Source organism: Meriones unguiculatus, chromosome 2 (assembly GCF_030254825.1).
Source record: "Meriones unguiculatus strain TT.TT164.6M chromosome 2, Bangor_MerUng_6.1, whole genome shotgun sequence".
Taxonomy (NCBI): domain Eukaryota; kingdom Metazoa; phylum Chordata; class Mammalia; order Rodentia; family Muridae; genus Meriones; species Meriones unguiculatus.
In genome coordinates this window covers 123,863,990-123,885,290 of record NC_083350.1, presented here as the reverse complement: position 1 = coordinate 123,885,290, position 21,301 = coordinate 123,863,990, and the positions used below count along the sequence as shown (strand labels likewise).

Genomic DNA, 21,301 nt, shown 5'->3' with positions numbered 1-21,301 from the left:
GAAAGACAATAGCCATCACACCCCCTGGAACTGTTTCAGTACTAGGCCCTGTCTTGTCAGCCTGGCTGGTCACAATAGCTCTTCATGTGGAGGTTCAGTCACTAACGAGGAAAACCTCTGCTGCATTTGAGGTTGGAAGCGCAAGTTTGATTGATAAGCAATAGTTTTAGAATTCTGGGTCCCAGCTTTCTCACTTAAATAGTGCAGCCAATAACTTCTCTGTTTACTTCACTGGTGTGTGGGAAGACTATGGTCATGCTTTTTTTTTTAAATTTTTTTATCTACATTTCTTATGTCTTTTTCTCCCTCTCCACTCCAATCTCTTCCAACACCCCAACATTAGATGGGAGAGAGAAAAGTTTAGTGGGAGAGGGGGCACAGTTCTCTTAGCTGCTTCCTGCTGGTTGGGGTTGTCTGTTCCTTGGAGCCAGTCCAATACTCGTTTCAGGAGATCTCCAACTTCTTATTTCACAACAGCAACCAGGAGCAGAAAGGGGAAAGAGGAACAGCCTTGTTCTTTCCCTGAGTTGCACACTCTCTGGGCTCTGGCATTTATTCTCTCTCCAGAGTCCTCAGGTTTAACTATCTGCAGCTGGCAAAGCGCTCCTCTCAGAGCCGGTATATAGCGAATAGTCTGCTGCTGTGGACCATCTGAATCAGTCCCACACCCCACACCTAAAACCAAAACAAGAACATGTTTCCATCTACCACAGAAGATGGCTTGGGAATGCTTTGTTACAGCATCGCAGCCTGTGCTTTGAAGTCGTTGGTAGGGTCTTCTGTCTGGCGATAACTCCCACGTTGGGGAGTACTTTGTTATTCAGTCACTGAATACTTCGCTTCTGTGTCTTTGGAATTTTTGTCTTTTCTTCTTGTGGCTTGTGCTTGTTCTTTTATGTTAGGGGGGTTCAGGAGCCTACAACTAAGCTTGGTTAGAGCTGTGTAAAGGATAAGGACACTGAGGGCTGGAATAAGGGCACGAAGGAGTCTAGTGCAAGCAAGGAATTTAGTGCAGCTTCTGCAAGTGTCACAGTCTCAGACAGGCTCTTTTCAGGTTTCTTTGTGGACTTATTTCTTGCCTGGACAAGTGGACAACGTGATTTTAGAGGCGATATGTGTGATATTAAATAAAAATAATTGTGACTACTATGCAAGAATGAATTTTCTTTTGGAAAGGTGGCAGAAAACATGAAACACATCTCAGGAGTTTGTTAAGTGGCATGTTAAGTTCATCTCCCAGAGAAAGAGAAATAAGTATCATTCTTAGCCTAGAAAGGTCCCGTGCGCTACTTAAACCCAGTTCATCAGTACGGAATCACTCCCAGAAGAGGGAAACGTAATTATTCCAGAACATACAGGGGGTTTTAGAGGTCAAAGGCAGAGAGCCTCTCCAACAGGGAAACAAGAAGAGACTGTCCATTCGATCAAGTATTCCATGATGAAGCTGGATTTCACTTTAACTGGAATATGTGACCATAGCAAGACCTTTTAGATGTTAACAAACATAAGGACAGTGTTGCAGGGAGACCCCTTTTCAATCACCACATGAGACCGTTCAGTATTTTGTTGGCGTGATTTCACATTGGTGGACTCTTTTGTTTTTTTTTCTTTTTTATTAATACTTTTTTATTTTTAAATAATTTTATACATTCACTTGTATCCCAGCTATAGCCCTCTCCCTCTTTCCCTCCCAATCCTCCCCTCCCTCCCTCCCTCATCTCCTCCCTGCCCCTTTTCAAGTCCACTGAGAGGGGGTGTCCTCCTCTCCTTCCGTCTGGCCCTAGCTTATCAGGTATCTTCGGATGGTTGCAGTGTCCTTATCTGTGGCCTGGAAAGGCTGCTCCTCCCTCGGGGGGGGGGAGGGGAAGCTCAATGAGCTTGACATTGAGTTCATGTCAGAAACAATTCCTGTCCCCCTTACTAGGAAACCCACTTGGATACTGAGCTACCATGGGCTATGTCTGAGCAGGGGTTGTAGGTTATATCCATGCATGGTCCTTGGTTGGATAAACAGTCTCAGAGAAGACCCCTGTGCTCAGATATATTTGGACCTTGTGGGGCTCCCTGTCCCCTCTAGGTTATACTAATTCCTCCTTCCTTCATATGATTCCCTACACTCTGCCGAAGGCTTGGTTATGGGTCTCAGCATCTGCTTTGAAACACTGCTAGGTAGAGTCTTTCAGGTGCCTTCTGTGGTAGGCTACTGTCTTGTTACTTGTTTTCTCCTATTTCCAATGTCCATCCCCTTTGTCTTTCTAGATGAGGAGTGATCATCTTACCCCTGGACCTCTTTCTTGTTTATCTTCTTTAGGTATACAGATTTTAGTATGTTTATCCTATCTTATAGGTCTAGTACCCACTTGTGAGTATATACCATGTGACTCTTTCTGCTCCTGGGATACCTCACTCAGGATAATCTTTTCTAGATCCCACCATTTGCCTGCAAAATTCATGATTTCCTTGTTTTTAATTGCTGAGTAGTATTCCATTGTGTATTATTATTATTATTTTTCTTTTTCAAGCTTTGATCACTATCTACCTGGGCAGAGCTTTTTTGAGAATGATGTATTACCAGCAGTGATCTGAAGATGGCAGCATTGGGCGGCCTATCTGTTTTTTTTTTTTTTTTTTTTCCTGAGCATTTACTTAGGTGTGTTCCATAGCCTTTTGGATTTCAGATTGTCACTCAGGCTTTCTTTTCCTGCTTAATGACTGTGTATGTAAATGACTCTGCTTTTCTTTTATGGCAGAGGTCCCATCTATCATTCCTGTTTTGGTTTTAAGCTAATGATTATATGTAATTATATTCAAATAAAATATTTACAAATAATTATATATCACTAGTGCATATAAAATTTAGAATTCATGAACATCAGTGTTGATGAAAGGTAACCTTCAATTTGAGAAGGTGTTAGTTTTACTATTATTATTTGTTTCTGTTTAAAAAACATCAGCGGCCAAGAATCAGCAATTCTCTTTTGCAGGTGTTTTTACAAGGCTTGCGGAGTGTTTTTCTTCTTCTTCTTCTTCACCTTTTGCATATTTATTTTGTGAAAATAGGTAGAATATTTGTTTGGAAAAATCTCAAGGGAACATATTATAGATGCACATCTGGAGAGTTCTATGAGGAAAATAAATTATATTTTCCTAAAATTTCCAGGAGCAATTAGCTATCCTTGAACTCTAAAACATTTTTAGGGGGTCATCGGGTTCAGATGTAACTTAGCTTTGCATGGAGAGCCAGGCGGTAGACTTGTATGGTCAGTCCCTCCCCTCAGTTGGTGATCTGACAGAGGTTTACACTACTATTGAAAACAGAAAAGCACTCCCCCCCCACCACAAGTCCCCAATTCAAATTTCACCAACACGGTGAGTTTGGGATGTAATTCAGCATTACTTATCACCTGTCAGCCACCCACAGAGCTGAAAATGGGAAAGTGTCTCAGAGAGACAGGTCTGCAGGCTGCAGAAGCTGCAGCCAGGGGCTTTCTTTGCTGATGAACGCAGGAAGCCAAAGGGAAAGGTAGGCAGACAAGGAACAGATGGAGCGGTGTAAGGACACAGCTTTCAGAGGGACTCCAAGATGAAGCAAGGGGCCAGAGAACAGTAGAGGAAGGAAGGTGCACGGGGCCCCTCCCCTGGAGGCCTTTCTGTTTCTAGAAGCATATTAGCACAGATACACTGGATAATCTGTCACTCAGCGCCTGAATCTTTAGTCAAACCAATGCAGGTCTTTTAATTCTTGTTATAAAATCAGACAGAAGGGCAAATGCAGGGGATGAAGCTGTGGCTGGCACAGTAGAGTTTTTCCAGAAGCCCCTCAGCCCATTTTGATTTGGGTGATAACTGTGGCCATGCATTAATGTGCAATGATGTAGTGTGGGGAAAACAATGCATTTAATGGTTGATCCAAATGCTTCTGCAGCTGGCTCCATGTGTGTTGACTGTGACAGCACCTTTCCCCACAAAGGTTTCTATGTTCAACATTGGGGGTTCCCAGGATGTTATGTGGTGAGCTGAAAGTGCAAGGTGAATAAGGGGGGGGGGGTAAACCAAAGGCGCTCTCATGAGTCACCGTGAGCTTCCGGTTTCCTTGTTTTAGACTTTCATTTTTCCATCATTTGGTTGTAAAGGAAAATCGCACACCTACTAATTTTTTTTATTTAGAAACCTCTAAACGGTGGCAGATGCTGATGTTGAGCCCTAGATCTTGTAAATGTTACAGTTTGCATCCTGGATCTATCACCCATCTTACTAAGCTTAAGTTTTCCCCTTTGTGAAATAGAAGGGCTGAATTACCACGTGTATCCCAGGCTTCTCTGTGAGTATGTGCTCAGGGCTTGTGCACAATTGTTTGGACAACAGACATTGAGAGTTTTATTTTAACTTCCAACATGTTAACAACTCTTTATTTTTGGTTCTTCTCATGTGACTTGAGTGAGATTGACTTCTTCTAACATCCTGACATCTCTGTAGTGCATTTTTCTCCTGTCATGCTGAGAACACAGCTAGCTCAGTTTCAACGACCAAAATATTTCTGGGGATACAATACCATCCCTTGCTGATTTATGATACTTCCTGAAACACTGTAAGAGCTTGCTGAGTATTGGTGGGTAAATAGTGAGTGAATGAACAAACGAATGATAAGTTAGATTTGTGTGTCTACTATGAAGTAAAGGAAAAGAAACCCACCAAGAGTTGTAGTCTAGCATATGTTTCTTCTTAGCTTTGTGACCTTATCCTTTCCTACTGTGACTTCCGTGGACTCATTCACCTACTCCACAGATATTTCTAGCAATTTGCTCTTGTCTAAATGTTAAGATTTGGCAGTGAAGAAGGAAGCAAGCCCCTGACCCAGTCATGTCTCATAGTGCTGAGTGACACAGGTGTAACAATAACAGCAATAGCAGTCAATGAACAGGATGATGATGGGTAGAAGATGTCCTTCAGGTAACATGTCAGACAGATACTAAGTACAAAGTGTGACTAATGCCTGGTCAGGGAAGTCCTCTATGACTAGATCAGACATTTAAGATGAAGTCCTTTTTAACAAACCAACCTTTGACTGAGAAATGAAAATGCAGAGAGGCTTCCTCTGGCAGCAGAAGGGCATGGCTGCAGAGACCCACAGTCAGATATCATGAGGAGAGAGAGAGACTAAGTTGGTGGTCTCCATTGGGTCCCTCCCCTTGAAGATCAGGGAACCCTGCAGAAGAGGAGGAGGAAAGACTCTAGGAGTCAGAGGGGATGGGGACACCAGGAGAACATGACCCACAGAATCACCTAATCAGGCTTCACATGGGCTCACAGAGACTGAAATGGCAAGCCCAGGGCCTGCATGTTATGGCTGGTGGCTTGGTGTTCTTGTGAGATTAGGTATTCAGTGGGATTAGGTGTATCTCTAACTCGCTTGCCTGCTCTTGGGACTCTTTTCTTCCTATTGGGTGGCCTAGTCCAGCCTCCATATGAGGGCTTTTGCCATGTCTTATTGTATCTTGCTTTGTCCTGTCTGGCTGTTATCTCTTAGAGGCCTCCTCTTTTCTGAAGAGGAAACAAAGGGGGAATGAATCTGGGGGAAAGGAGAGGTGAGGGGAGCTAGAAGCAGTGGTGGAAGTGGAAACTGGTTAGGATGTATTTTATGAGAGAAGAATATCTTTCTAATAAAAAAGTTCTCAAAAAAAAAGCAAGAAAGAAAATGCGCGCTCTGTAAACACCTGGGGAGAAGAGCATGTCTTTAGCGAGAATAGCAAGCACAAAGGCCCTGAAGCCAGATTCATTTCTATTTCCAGGGGCATCAGACGCCATTGTATGGTTTTGGGCAGGAAAACACATGTTCTGATGTAGGTTTGAAAACATCGTGGTGAACTGGGTATAGAAAAATATAGTTAATAGTGAGATTGCAAAATCCAATGTGACGTTCCTCTGCTGTTGTAACTATAGAAGCTCACTGAGATGCCAGACTTTGGATCCGGTTCATTTTGGTGTGTGTGATGTTTTTTTTTTTTTTTTAATTTTCAAATTATTTATAATTACTTTTTAATTAAAAGCCACTGTCTTAGTTAGGGGTTCTCTTGCTACAATAAGACATCAGGACCAAAAGCAACTCAGGGGAGAAAAGCATTTATTTAACCATACAGTTTGTAGCTATTATCTAAGGAAGGCAGGTCAGGAACTCACGGCAAGAACTTGGAATTGGAATTATTGCAGCAGCCCCGGAGGAGGCTTGCTTATTGGCTTGCTCTACCTGGTTTGCTCAGTCTGCTTTCTTACCACAACTAGGATCACCTGCCTAGGAGTGACACCACCCACCATTAACCTACAGGCCAATCCTCTGGAGGCATGCTCTCAGAAGTCTCTCTTCTAAGACGTGTTTAGGCTTGTGGCAAGTTGAAAAAAACCAAGCAGTGCAGCCATTTTATAGAGCTGCTAAGAAGCCTCATGTGTGTGTGTGTGTGTGGGGGGGGGTTCTTGGTACCTAAAATGGTGCTAAGCATCCTAAGACACAGGACAACACCCTCAAGCAAAGAATGATGTCACATGTCAAAGGTGCTGTAATTTCTTTTGCTTTTAAGGAATAATACCTGCTGCACAGAGTTTATACTTCAGTGCAGAGAGATCTACTAAGCAGTTTATATCAGATATAAAAGTACCCCAGGTGACATCATGAAGCAGCATACTATAAACACAAAGAAAATGAAAATGTAGGACAGGGTAAGGAGGTGTATTTGTTGGTAGCATGTACTAGAATTTCGGCCTCTCTGGCAACTGAACCAGAAAGGTAGCCATGTGTCTGGAGGTAAAGCCCCGTGGCCTGGAAGTGGCCAGTCCTTCTGGTGTAGTTCAGTTATGTCCTTCCGGTGTCGTTCAGGTATGTCCTTCCGGTATAGTTCAGTTATGCAGAGCATGGGACCACTCCACCTGGGAGGTTATCCCAGCATTAAAAGCAAACAAAACCCTTCAGAATCAAAGGACATCTCCACCTCTGGGTAAAAATAGAGCAAGCTGTCATGGGCTAGAAATTAGAATTATTTTCTGCCCCCTTTCAGGACTGTTTAAATTCTCCTCTTTCTCAACACCTTCAGTGCCCTGGCACCACAGACCCAGGACAGTGCTAATTTGATTCAATTCTTATTACGTGTTGCCAACTTCTCACTTCTGTGTTAGAGCAAAAGCAGTGTGATTTTAGGCCCTCGCAACGGTGTTGTGAGTTTTATGGTTGTGCAGACTTTTTTTTTTTTTTTTCTGTGCAGGTTGAATTCTTGAACCCAACAGAAGCAGCTGCAGACTTTACTTTCTTTTTCTTCCTCTTTTACTACTCCTTCGAGAATTTTGTATAATGCATTTTAATCACATTCACCCCTCCCCTAGCTCCTCCTAGGTTCTCTTTTCAAATGCACCCAATTGTGTACTTTAAAAAAAAGTATGCTTACACATGCACACACGTATGCATATATTAGCATCCATTTAAGATTTTACTAAAATCATACTGACGCTATAGTTTTGATAGGTTGTTAAGTAGATATTTGTTTTCTTTGTCTGTCTTTCATTTCTTTACTAAACATTGGCACCTACTAGATTTTCAACAAATGCCATTAAAAAAGATTTACTTATTTACGCATTTGTTTGTGTGCTTTGTACACATTAATGTGTACGGATGTGCTCGGTCCCGTGAGGGCCAGAGGTTGATGCTGGGTGTCACTACTCTCTCCTCCTATTGTCCACCGTAGTTTCTGAGGCAGGGTTTCTTGCTGAACCTGAAGCTCCCTGACTGACTGGCCAGTGAGATCCTGGGGTCTGTCTGTCTCCTCGTGCTGATGCCGCACCCAGCATTAGTGTGAGTGCCAGGGATTCAACCTCAGCCATTGTGCTTGTTCAGGACACACTGATAGCGACTTCTCCTCAGCTTAATGGATGTCTTCTGAGTGAATAAGCAGATTGAAAAGATAAGTTTGGGATGACTAGATTCTAACTCAACTTTTCTGTGGTTTTTTTTTTTTTTTTTGAACTTATTTATGCCACTAAAACTCAATTTGCTAGGTGCAGGTACTCAATATTCTTGTGGGTGTATCACTAAGATGCATTCATTAATTTATAATTATGTAGTTTTTATTTTTAAATTATTACAGCAGATGCAATTTTATCCATAAAGTTTCTGAATACAGGAATCAGAAGACTCCTTGTGGTTTACAATTTTTTTCTATATTCTTTCAACTTAGGGCAGGATTATTATTTTAAAATATTACCTTAATCATAAAAAACTTGTAAAAATCATGTGCTGAAATTAAAAAATCATGAGATATATAAACTAGGGCAGGATTATTAAGCAAGAGTATGAATTACAATAAATATTCTGGTTTTAAATTTATTTAAAAATTTAAGGCAGTTATGGATGGTGCAGTGTTTTATTTTGGGTACCATTTCTTTACGTGAAGGAACTTATTGGTCAGTTCAATGTGTGTGTCTATCTTCTTCCTTTTTTTTTTTCCAGTGCTATTTCTTCACAATCGAGTTTGGCCTTTGTAAGCAAGAAGGTCAACTGCGGGCATATGGAGCAGGGCTGCTTTCCTCCATTGGAGAATTGAAGGTATAAAGCTGTGAATGACAACATCCTTCCCAAGCAAACTGGTTCAAGGTCATGGAAGATATTGATTTGTTTGTCTGAGCATTTTTACTCACAGCTCCCCATACATATTTAACACAGAGGATCTGGCACCTCAGATGTGGGTGCTGACCTAACTTTTTGCACCTCAGAAAATGGGTCAAGCCGTTCTGGGCTTGTGGTGTGACTCAAATGGATGGGCAGGCCTGTGCCCAAATCAACAGGAATGACAAATGCTGGGAAACAAAGGGATGGCCTCAATTTAACGCTGAAGAGTGGGCAGTGAGGTGACAGGGATGCTCCTGACTGACAACTGCTTGTGAGCCTGCCTGGCCGTGCTTCTCTGGTCTCTGTCTCCTCCATGGCTCCGTGGTCTCCCCAGCTTCTACCCCTCAAAGGGGAGTAGGAGATTATTCCGTCTTCTCCAGAATTAATGTATATCAAAATACTTGTGCATCAGCCAGGTGTTGCTGGTGCACATCTTTAATCCCAGCACTTGGGAGGCAGAGGCCAGCCTGGTGTACAGAGTGAGTTCTAGGACAGTCGGGGCTGCAAAGAGAAACCTTGTCTCAAAAAAAAAAAAATCTAAAACTAAAAAATAAACAACAACAAGCTTGTGCATATTAATAGTTTAAAAGAAAACAACCTGAAGAAGCATAGTGCCAAGGAGGCATGTTATATGTATTAGTGATGCTTAGAAGTTTTTTTTTTTTTTTCTTAAATAGTGAAATGATTATTTCTTTGGAAATAGTGGGCTCTGGAACATTCTGATAATTTTAACATCCTAGTAAGTTTTGATGCCTTTAGAAGGCAATGAGATGTACAATCTGGAAATCATACTGAAAACAACTTAATCTTTCTTTGATTATTCAGACTAAGACCAGGATTATAGACTAGCTTAGGGTGTTCTCTTCAGCATTGATTGCTGTTGTATAATACAACTGGGAAATGCGTTGTTACTGGAATGCTTTGCTTATTTATATTCTCGAAAGATGCGATCTCACTGCAGTTTTATCGAGTCTGCTGGTTTTATAACTTCATTAATTAGATAATTTATTCATTCCTAAAAACTTTGGCTTACAGTGAAGCATGCGCTATGATAGATACTGGGACTCAAAAGACAGAGGATGATGAAGAACATGAATCTAAAGAAAATAACACCAGAAGCTATCAAAGTCTTAAATAGAGCTTGGGATTTTGGTACATTTTACCTAAGTCCCCGTAAGAACTGGACAACTTTATTGTTAGAGGACACAGAGCCATTTACAGGACTTGCCTTAACTACACAGCTAATGTGCTAGAGCCAGGCCCAAATGCAGGCAGTGAAGCCCATAGTATCAGTGCTCTAAATTTAACAGCCCGAGGCTCTTATTATCCAGCACTTGACATCTAGGGCCAGATAAACAACTAAGCAGATAATAGAAAAAGTGTGATAACTGTGTCTAGCACATCCTAGGCCATGCTTGAGAAGGCTTTCTGAAGAAGATCCTGCTGCTCACTGTGAGGCTTGAGGAACTGGGAGGGTGGATTAGGAAAGAAGAGGATGTGCAGATGAGCAATGGACCAAGGGAAGGATTAACACTGGGCTTCAGTCAAAGCCAGGAACATATGGTTGGGTGTGGCTAGAGTAAAGGCTAAAATAAAAAAAAAAACAAAAACAAAAACAGTATAATGTGATAAACATTTACAAATGTTCTCCATTATGTGTGTGTGTGTGTGTGTATACATTCCACAGCACATGCCTGGGCAGAAAGTAATTTTGTGAAATCAGTTCTTTTCTTCTACCATGTGGTTCTGAGGATTAAACTCAGGTTGGCAGGTACACACAGCAAGGCCCTGTACTGGCTGAGCCATTTTGCTGGCTCTTAAAAAAAAAAAAAGTGAATGATAATACATTTAGTGTTAATCTTAGTGCAGTGGCCAAAGCCTACCCCAATAATATGACATGGTACCTTATAAGACCATGCCCTCAAAGAGTGCTTTTTGCTTCCCCTGAAAAAGAAAACAAAACTTCTGAGCTACCTCTATTTACATTCTCTTCAGATGGTTTATAAATTATTCTGGAAACAAAAGAAACAAATCTCTTTGATGGCCCCCAACTTTTGACAGGGTCTCCTGGTCTGGTTAATGAGGCATGTGTAGGCAGCACTGGGGTGAATCTGTTGTTTTTGTTTTTACGGGTGTGGACAGAATTATCTGGAAATGGAAATCAGCTAGAGATATGTACAGCAAAGGGCATTGTCTGCCGTGCGTCTTCCTGTTCAGGTCCATCACCTCTGGTCATTAGCATTCTTCCATCCACAGATTTCAACAATCCAGCATCCTCATGATTGCTGTTTTGGACCATTTTTACAATTTAGATGTTCTTTTTCACAAGAAATACCTTCTAACTGTTCACAGAGAATGCAGAACGCTGGCATTTATCCTTAGCAACCCCTCTCCCCCTGTCTGCCTTGTTCCTCTAAGTGCCCAGAACATTTCACAGCTCATTTAAATGCTTAAACAGTTATGTTTGTGTGTGTTTCTGTGTGTGTATATGCATATGCCCATGAGTGCAGGTGCCCACAGAAGCTGGAGATGGTGTCAGACCCCCAGGTGGGTGTTAGCTGCCCTTCCATCCTCTGAAAGAGCAGCAAGCACTCCTAGATACTGAGCTGTCTCCCCAGTGTCCTGAGCATCTTGTTATTTTTTACTTGAAGAAAGATACTATGGCCTTGGACACAATGTAGTGATAGCTTTGTTAATAGCACCATCATAATTCTTTTGTAAATATCCTTACAATTTTGAACAAAGTTATCTATTGCACTAACGTGTTTTCCAACTGATGCCCTAATGTAGGCCCCTAAGTTGCTGGAGGCTTTGGTATAGTCTTCATAACTTTTATCTAAGTAGCCACAATTCACCTTTCCTCTTGGAACATAAAACTTCTAAGATTTGTACTGCAATTTTCCTGAGGGCAAAGATGTTGCTCTTTAGAGCCAGCCAAGTGTTTCCAAGAGCAGTATCTGTGGTTTGAAGGAGGACTTTCATTTTTTTCTTCATTAAAAAAAAGCACTTGACTTTATTTCCAGAGACAGAAATAAAGCAAATATGGGAAAGCTTATGAAAGCTAGCATGAATTTGATTAAAAACTTCCCCACCATGATGGTTGGCATACTGGTAGGAACTCCAAAAGCCTGTGAAGGTGGGGCTTTTCTATACATCCCATGATGGCAGGGAAAAGCTAACCATAAGTCCCCTGGAAAATCAACTTTGAAAAGCAGATTAAAAGCAGGGTAACTGGTAGACTGGTGGCTGTTTACCCTCGTCTGGCATGCATCTTTTATGTCATATTTTTTTCTCCCCAGTTGACCTAACAGTATGATTCTTATTTTTCACTCATTCATTCATTTTTTTCAACAAGCCCCAAATTGATGATCCAAGTAGTAAGAAACAGTCTTGTAGGTGGGTCCTGAGAAAGGGATTGTTATGTTAGAGAACCAACAATGACGGTTGTTCACTTTGGGAGGGGTATTACCTAGTTTTCCCAGTCACCTGACTAAAGCATCATAGGGAAGGAAAGGTTTCACTTGGCTCACAGTTTAAGGGGAAGCAGTTCGTCATCTGGGGAAGGCAGAAGTGGCTGGTAACTAGCGGAGGCAGACAGTGATGTGCCTTGGTCACACTTTCCTAGCTGACCCAGAGGCAAGAACAGTGCTGGGTTACAACCCTCAACACTGCTACCCAGTGTTTCACTCCCTCCATCTAGGTTCCACTTCCTGAAAGCTCCTCACCTTCCCAAACAGTGCTACTACTGGAAACCAAGTGTTGAAACTCACGAGCCTATGTAGGCACATTGCACCTTCAAACTTTGATAGGTGGCAAGGAAATGATTGCTAATGATGAAGTGTGAGTCTTGCCTTAAAAAAAAAAACTAAATCAAAGGCAAAAGAGGCAGTTTCTACTCTCTCTCTCTCTCTCTCTCTCTCTTAATGGAAAGGGTATATTCTAGTTCTTTATTCCCTTCGGGGCAAAGATTAGGCGGCCTTAACGCCTACTTTACAGTAGTTGTAGAGTATTCCATATGAACATGTCTCTTTTTTGTTTCAGGTTTAAGGAAATTTGACTACCTGTTTTTGGCATTCGTTTTGGGATGTTCTTGATGGTGAATTATTGTTTTACCTTTATATAGCTATTAATCAGCATTTTCCAAACAACTTTCTACTCATTATGGCCATTTGTATTTACTGCCACTTCTGGCAGTGCTGGGAGGTGGACAGAATTACTGCCAGGCTGTGGAGAAAAGCCTTGAGGCCATTGCAGGTTTTCGGAGGTTACCTGGAAGGTCAGTGTTGCTAGCACACTTAAGGACTCAGCTGCTGAGCTCCCCACCCTTTCTGGGCTGGGGTGGCACCAGCCTCACTTTCAGTTCCCTCCCTTTATTCAAGGGGGAACTGTCAGTGATGGCAGAGCAAATGCTCAAGGACTGAGGCAGTAGAAATTCCTGAGTTGTGTCCACTGAAGAGGGAGGCTGCCTCTTGAGCATGCAGCGAATTCAAACCAAGAAAGCCTAGCATCACTGAGGAAAATTAAGTGTGATGAACCATTGCTGGCCTTGGCAATAAGGCCATTGACCCAATATAGGCCTGGCTTTAATTAATGTCATTATCATAAAACCTATGTAAACATCCTTGCAGAGTCGAATGAGGTTATTTATCACACTGAAATATTTTATACTGTCGCGACTGTTGACCTGATGTTGGTCCCCCAGTTGCTGGAGACTTTGGCATCCACAATTCATATGGTGTCTGGTTAAAATGGTAAACATGTAAATGAGGTTCAAAAACATATTACCTATATGCATGCATAGTGCATATAGACATAATCAAATCTGCCTATTTGTTGTTGTTCTGATATGGGAAAAATGACTGTGGTGTAAACACAGGAGTGTTTACACTCTGGTCTGAACATGGGAGTCTTTGCAAAACTTTATTGGAATCTAGGACCCAAACTACCTATTAATCTGACTTCACACTTGAGTTTTTTTTTTTCCTCAAAATTTAACCAGTCCTAACATAGAGAGTGAGGATCACAGGGTTTACATCTCAAACAGCTGGGTGACTACCTGTGTGTCACTGTAGAAATGGATGTCTGAGAGGCAGGAAGATGTCAAGCTGACAAACCAGTGCAGCTACTATTGCAGTCTCATACCTGGGACAATTCTTTCCCTACAGGCCCTAGACCCCTGGGGGAGAGAGAGGGGATGTTTACTGAATAGCACATGTGGATACTAGTAATCCTCTCTGCAATGAATTAGAAACAAAAACTAAATATGTGGAGCATTTTCCATTCTGCCCATTTACACACTTCGATCACTTAATTCTGACCACACCCTTGGCTTATTGGACCCATTAGCCCCCTCAAATTATATAGGGAGGAATGGAACCCAATTTAAACCCCGAAATTAAGACGTACACTCTGAGGGATCTTATATTTTTTACCTTCCAGGAACTGGACATTTTTTGATAAGGGCTAGAATGGAAAATAAGCCTTGATTTATTTACTAGAGCTGATTAGTGCTTGGAAATCATGTGGGGAGGGGTGACGAGGCTAACATCAGGACTGACAGGAAAGGCTGCTCTGATCAGTTTACACTAGCAGCGTGGAAGGTGCCATGTATTTATGTGCCCTGTTAAAACTATATGGCAAAAACTATGATTTTCTCAGCTCTTGTCTTCTTGAATGAAAGAATTCAGTTGAGAAACAGTCAGATCAAGCAGTTTATTTCGCAAAGCAAAGTGTAGATATTCCAAAGGGAGATTGGAACAGGAGACCTCAAAGGGAGAAACTGAAGGGGGAGTTATGAATTGATTTCTTCCAAGACCTTGATGAATATTTATTTATCTCCTTTAATGTGTTTTCTTCTCATGATCTTGAAAAGACTGTAGGTGGGTGGGGTGGTTTCAAAACCGTGATGCAAATGACATTATGTGGAAGCCAGGATACTCTTTGTGTACATTAACGACAACTGGGCAGGTTTTCTGGGCACTTTAGTTTCTGAGAGAGCAGGAAGAGCCTAACTGCAGCTTCAAAGATGCTTAAATCACAAAGGGGCATTTGGACCATCATGAAGCATAGCTTCTAAGAGCCAGCTGCTATTTCCCCAGGTCACTTCATAGCTAACTCTGTGCCTATCCAGGCTCAATATGTCTAGATTTTGAGACAGCCACAGTGAGAAGCCAGGAGTGCTGGTTCCTGTTGTATACTCTGGTCTTCAGCACTGCAGGGAGAACAAAAAATGGTTCTTTCAGTTGCTCTCAACTTAAGGGTCATGACAGTTTTGAGGGGTCAAATGATCCTCTCATGAGGGTTGCATATCAAATATCCTGCAGGTCATTTATTTACATTATGATTCGTAACGGTAGCAACATCGCAATTATGAAGTAACAATGAAAATAAGCTTATGGTTGGGGTCACCACAACACAAGGGACCATGTATTAAAGAGTTGCAGCATTAGGAAGTTTGACAACTGCTGTTACTGGGTGTTCAGATAGGAGCAGATGACTCTTAAATATTCTTGCACATTTGCAATGGCTTGAGCTTTATAAAGCTTCTCTCTCTTGAAAACCAAATTAAATCTTGAAGACTGTAGGATTTAATATGGTTAACACTTCAGAGGGGATTCACCACAGAGTAGACCAAGTTCACAGAGACTTCTTTCTTAACATACAGAGAGAGCTTAACATACAGGAGAGTTAGTATCTGCTTCCCCCAAGGTGGGGTGCCTTACAAGAATAAAGATAGACTCAATTGGTCAGTGGCTTTTTGTATCGGAAGAAAGATGCTATTTTACATCTTTTGGAATATATGGGGGCACTCAGAGATGGAGAGCTCATGGGCAGCATGGCTGTTGCTGCCAGTCGCCACAGAGGCAAGCTGGTTGCTAGGCAGATAAAGCCTTTTTACAGGCTTGGGTATCTCATTCACAGGATATTCCCTCAACTCCAGAGTCTTATTGTTTTTCAGTATAGCCCGTGGCTATTGTTAGTGTCCCCATGTTCATTAACAGATAAGAGGTAGCCCCTGCTTTTCACAGAGGGTAGAGAGGCCTCTGTGAACCAGAATATTATATACAGTTCTGAGACTAAATCAAAGTTTTGAATACTTAAAACAGTAAACTTCTTGCTGGGTGTGTGTGATGCTTTCCTGTAATCTCCACACTTGGGAAGCTTAGACAGGAAGAAGGTACTGGTCAGCCTGGGCTACATAGTGAAACTTCTCTTAACCACCCACCCATCTAAACAACCAACCAACAAACCACCCACCCACCCAACTAAACAACCAACCAACCAGCCAGCCACCCACCCACCCAACCAAACAGCCACCCACCCACCCAACTAAACAAACAACCAAACAGCCACCCATCCAAACAACCAACCAACCAACCAACCAACCATCACCCACCAATCCACCCACCCAACCAAACAACATAATTCAGTCCACTTCCAAGTTTCACTTAAGTATTATATTGGCCAAGTGCCATATGTATTACCTAATGGTCTTTGCCTTAAACTATAAGCTATGTACCCTGTCCTCTGAGGATTTTCTTGATCTACTCTAATCCTCTTTTCCTGCTGAAATGAATGAACGTAGACATCTGGAGAGTCAGTGAAATAGCCACATGATGAATGGTTCAGAACCTACACTGTTTTCAATCGTTGTTGAGTACCCACACTCTGCAAATGGCCTGCACACACTGACTGTTGTTAAAGTATTCTTAGAGGCATTGGAGACTGATGAGTTTCATTGATGAGTTTCATTTCCTTTTGTGCTTGTCCTCAACTCTGTGAAAAGTGTTTGGCTCAGCAGAGATGTCCCAAGGATCCCTCCCTTAATTGCCTTTGCTGCTACCATTCTGCCTCTGCCTCCCAGTGCAGGGAAGAGAGTAGAAAGACTGAGGACACTGAGTCAGTCAGTGTCCTTCCTCCAATGTATACCCATGGATGAATGGACAATTTGAGTAACACACATCAGTTAAATGTAATCATAGTGTGGCTGCAAAGAAAGCAACTTTTAATTCTGAAAACCACAGCAAGCCATCAGGAAGCCAGTTCTTTGTGAAGGGGCAATAACTCTCATCAAAAGACATTTTATTTTGTAAAACTGTAAGGTTGTTTGGAAAATGTGGACAGGATTTATTAGCTATGTGGAACCAAACTCCCTTGATGTTCAGTGTGCTACGCAGAGTCCTGCAAAAGTGCATTTGTAGTTGTAATGACCTTCTGCTTCGGAATGAAGTTGTTCTGCAGGCCAGAAAAAGAATGAGTTCACTCTGAAGGTCCTCTGCATTCCATGATTCATATATGCATTGATCTGGACAACAGAATTTTGTGGAAAACAAATTATAAGCCCTTTGTCCCCTTCCGTTCATGTCAGTATGGCTTCTGAATTGCATTTCCAAACACAGAAAACCACAGCCTTCCTCACCACAGGCTGTAAATAATCATGTGCACTTTGAAATTGTTGGAGGGAATGCACCATGAATGTTGATCGGGGGCATTGGCTTGCACATTTTCAAGAGATTCTCAACATTTGGTTGAGAATGGCAAAGAGGCCGAGAAATTATCTGGGTGGGATCTAAAAGCTGCATTTGATAGCATCTTTAGAACCATTCAGCCTAAATGTCTTCCTTAAGGGAGTGGACAAATACATACATCAGCATCTACAGCCTCTGCTTTCTAATATTCAGCTCAGTGCAATTTTCTGCTATCCCCCTTCTTCTTTTCTACCAATAGGACTACCTCTTCAATCAAAAGCAGAATCTGCAGGAGGATAGTTCAAAAACACTTATGTCAGAGCCACCTTGGTCATCTTTAAAATACTCATTTCTGGATTTCATCTAGACTTACTATAGAGATTGAAGGCCTGGGTATCTGTGCTTTCATATACACCTCAGTGATGCTTCTGTACATCATGTTTTAGAACTATCCATTGAGAGTCTAGAAATGGACAGGTGGCATGTCATAAGAAATGACCATTAATTTTTAACATCTCTGAATTTATCTTGAAGATGTAGTCATTCAGGATTCCTTGCTGTTCCTAGAGCCAGGAATGTGGTGAGCTAAATGGAGCCAATGATGGCTCAAAGAGTAATTATACTAGCTTTCCTATTTTTCTAATGCCTGCTTTGGGTTTAAGTATAACTATTAATATTGGTTCTTTGCCTCCCAACTGGCAATATTTATTTGCTGTGTATGGCTCTGCTGTACTTTGTGAAAAGTAAATGAGTGCTTTGCAAGCACCCTCCAATATACAGGTCCACTCCATTCTCTGTTGATACACAGTACCTGGCCTCAAAATGTCTCCCAATGAGTCCACAAATAGTTCAGCGAGAGTCTCAATTACCTCTCCACGCAGGTAATTATTACTTCTGCCATTTAAGTGAAATTTCAGTACATTGCTTATAGAAACAAATTTAGGAGCATATTTCTGCTGTACCTGCTTCTATTCATAGTATAGATTTAAAATTCCATTTGTGTCAGGGGATAGCACTAAACTGTCCTTCAGTGTGAATTTGGCTCATATTATACAAAATAATAAGATGAGCTCATTTTCTCCCTCAACTTCTCTAAGAGATTTAAAAAAGCAAAACAAACAAACAGAACTCTTCCCTAACACCCCATTTGCCTGCCACAGGGAAGCTTCTGTGTTCCATGGTAGACTAGTCATCGCACTTCTGTGGATTACTGAGCCAGGAAGTGTGATGCCGTGGCACTTGGGAAGCCTCATTCTGGTCTTGAATGGGTTCTATGGTATGTTTTGCAGCATGCTCTTTCTGACAAGGCGTGTGTAAAAGCCTTTGACCCAAAGACAACCTGCTTGCAGGAATGCTTAATTACCACCTTCCAGGATGCTTACTTTGTCTCAGAAAGTTTTGAAGAAGCCAAGGAAAAGATGAGGTAAACATGGTTTTCTTCCTTTTACAAAAAGTAACTTAAATTCCTTTGGTTCTTCCTTCTATTTGTCTGTTTCTTGTATCAGTGGTGGTTGATTGTGTGTCCTTCTATTCTTGTTTATTCTACAGGGACTTTGCAAAGTCAATTACTCGTCCCTTCTCAGTATACTTCAACCCCTACACACAGAGTATTGAAATTCTGAAAGACACCAGAAGTATTGAAAATGTGGTGCAGGACCTGCGCAATGATTTGAACACAGTGTGTGATGCCCTGAATAAAATGAACCAATATCTGGGGATTTGATGTCCTGAACCAGTGTTGCTGTCAGCATGAGCTTTTGGGGGCTTAGCAACAATTCAGTCAATGTTATCCAACATCAATAACCTTCCATGTTATGTTTGGCTAGTTAGCATGCAATTCTGTGTGTCTACAGCACTGTGCAACTTATGGTGTTAATATACAAAAATACTCTAAGAAATCCATGCAGATTACCATTCATCATTTGAAAGATTATGATATATTTAAATGTCTCAATAGATTTGGCATTTCTGATTAGTGATCAAACTGCAACTTAAGCAAACTGTGTCTTTAAAATTTATAACAAACATTCTTCTCACAATTTTAGTTGGTGACCTTTTCTTTTTTGGACCTGAGACTTCCTCTGTGTTCATTAGGTAAAATAAAAATAGTAGAGAAGTAGTTTTTATTTGCAGTAGTATCAGTGTTATTTGAGATAAACTAGAGTTGCTCCAAGCTTCTCATCACAGCCACAAAAGATTTAATATTCTGTGTCAGAAGCTGTTCATAAACAAGGTGGTTGGAATGCTTTTGGACTGAGTATTCATACAATGGAAGAAAAGAAAACTTTAATGAATGGGATATATGGGTTGCACTGACCTTGTTGGAACTGATTTGTGGCAAGCTTCCTGAGGGTTTTGGAAGGAAACACTCTGAGAAAGAATATTCATTCGGACAGCTTAAAGAGAAGGAAAGAAAATCTTGTAACTGTAAATGTGTTGTTGGAATAAAGGCTGAATTTCATGTTAGACTTCTGACAAGTCCACCATAGTGTACATATGTGTTCATGTGTTGACGCAGAACAAAATTAATGTGTGTGAAACCAATGCTTATCAATAAACAGAATCTTGCCTCCAACAGGATCTTTATTATTTCACCTCACAGCTCCTACACAGGCTCTATCCCTGGCGAGTGGCCTATTTCTCAAACTCTGGGCAACTCTGGGCGAACAATAGTCATTTGCCACAAATGTCTGGTGGTCCTTGCTATAAAAGATAAAACAAAACAAAACAAAAAAAACAAAAAATCCAAGTGTCTAAGTGACAAATGAAAAACTGCCAAATTAATTAATTTAATCTTTTGATGGGTTCCTTAACCAAACAGTCCTCCTGATTCTGCTTATTTTGGGAAGTGGTACACAGATTAGATGGAGTGGAAGAGGATAGGAATGAGAAGTATAGAAGAAAGAGATTGAGACATGTCTTTTTTTTTTAGACAGAGTTTCTCTGTGTAACCTCGGCTGTCCTGAACTGGCTTTGTAGAGCAGGCTGGCCTCAAATTCACAGCAGTCCTCTTGCCTCTGCCTCCCTGAATGCTGGGATTATGGGTGTGCACTACCACGCCTGGTGGAGACTTAAAAGTTAGTGTATTAGTTACTTTTCTATTATTGTGATAAAACACTGTGACCAAGGAAACTTGTAAAAGAAAGTGTTAGATTGGGGTTATTCTCCCAGAGTGTTAAATGATGATGGAACAAAGGAATGGTGGCAGGAGCAGCTGAGAGCTCACGTCTCAAACCATAAGCAGGAGGCAGAGAATGCTTTGAGTCTTGCACAAAGCCTGCTCCCCAGTGACACACCTCCTCCCACAAGGCAAAACCTCTTAATTTTTCTCAAACAGTTCCATCAACTACAAACCAAGTATTTAAACAAATGTGTCTGTAAGGGCCATTCGCATCTAAATCACCTCATTGGCCTCCTTGGCCCTCATACACGTGTGGCCGTTTCATAACTCATTTAATCCAAATTCAAAAGGCCCCATAGTCCTTTAGTATCAATACCGTTCAAAAATCCAAAAGTCTAAGGACTCTTCTGAGATTAAGGCAATCTCTTAATTGCTACCCGCTGTAAAATCATAAAGCAAATTACAAACTTCTGACATACAATGTCACAAAATATATATTATCATTCCAAAAGGGAAGATTTGCAGGCATAGTGAAACAATGCTGGGTCAGTAAGAACAGCACCCAGCAGGGACACTCCAAAATGTGTAGCTACATTTCTGATGTTAAAGGGCTTAGGTGGCTCTGCCCTTCTAGCTTTGCTGCTTGAAACATGCTTCTCTTTCTTAGGATGGCTCCACTCCTTGTGTGCAGCTCTCCTTGGCAGATGTAGCACAGCTCTGGCATCTCCAACATCTTGGGGTCTCCAGCTCAACCCAGATTTTACTTTCCCAGCTTTATGCAATGGCCTCTCATGGCCTCCATTGAAGGGACATCCCTGCCACACATTTCCTGGCCTCGGTGTCCCTCTGTAACCTTGGAGGAAGACCTCAAAATCCCTTTATGCATTTATCTTTTATAACTTTAAACCCATCACCTGCAAGTTTGGCTGCTGGCTGGGATGGAGCCAGACCTCCTTGAATCACAGTTGTAGCTGCTTCACTTCTGTTTGTTGTTCCTTCCCAGTAGCCGAGAATTCCTTAAGCCATAATCTTTATAATTTGGAAGCTTAGCTGAGTTGGGTGCTA

General features: G+C 41.5%; 1 protein-coding gene across 4 annotated transcripts in view; it reads left to right on the top strand.

Annotated features, from left to right (window-relative positions):
* Tph2 (tryptophan hydroxylase 2) overlaps positions 1-19,690 on the top strand; it is a 98,652-nt gene extending 78,962 nt beyond the window's left edge. For all 4 annotated transcript variants that reach the window (XM_021648540.2, XM_060378070.1, XM_060378069.1 and 1 more), the window contains exons 9-11: positions 8,489-8,584; positions 18,405-18,538; positions 18,664-19,690. In XM_021648540.2, the coding sequence (XP_021504215.1) occupies positions 8,489-8,584; positions 18,405-18,538; positions 18,664-18,838 (405 nt within the window). In that variant the 3' untranslated portion in view covers positions 18,839-19,690. The remainder of the gene's footprint in view (positions 1-8,488; positions 8,585-18,404; positions 18,539-18,663) is intronic.
* Positions 19,691-21,301: the final 1,611 nt, after the last annotated feature.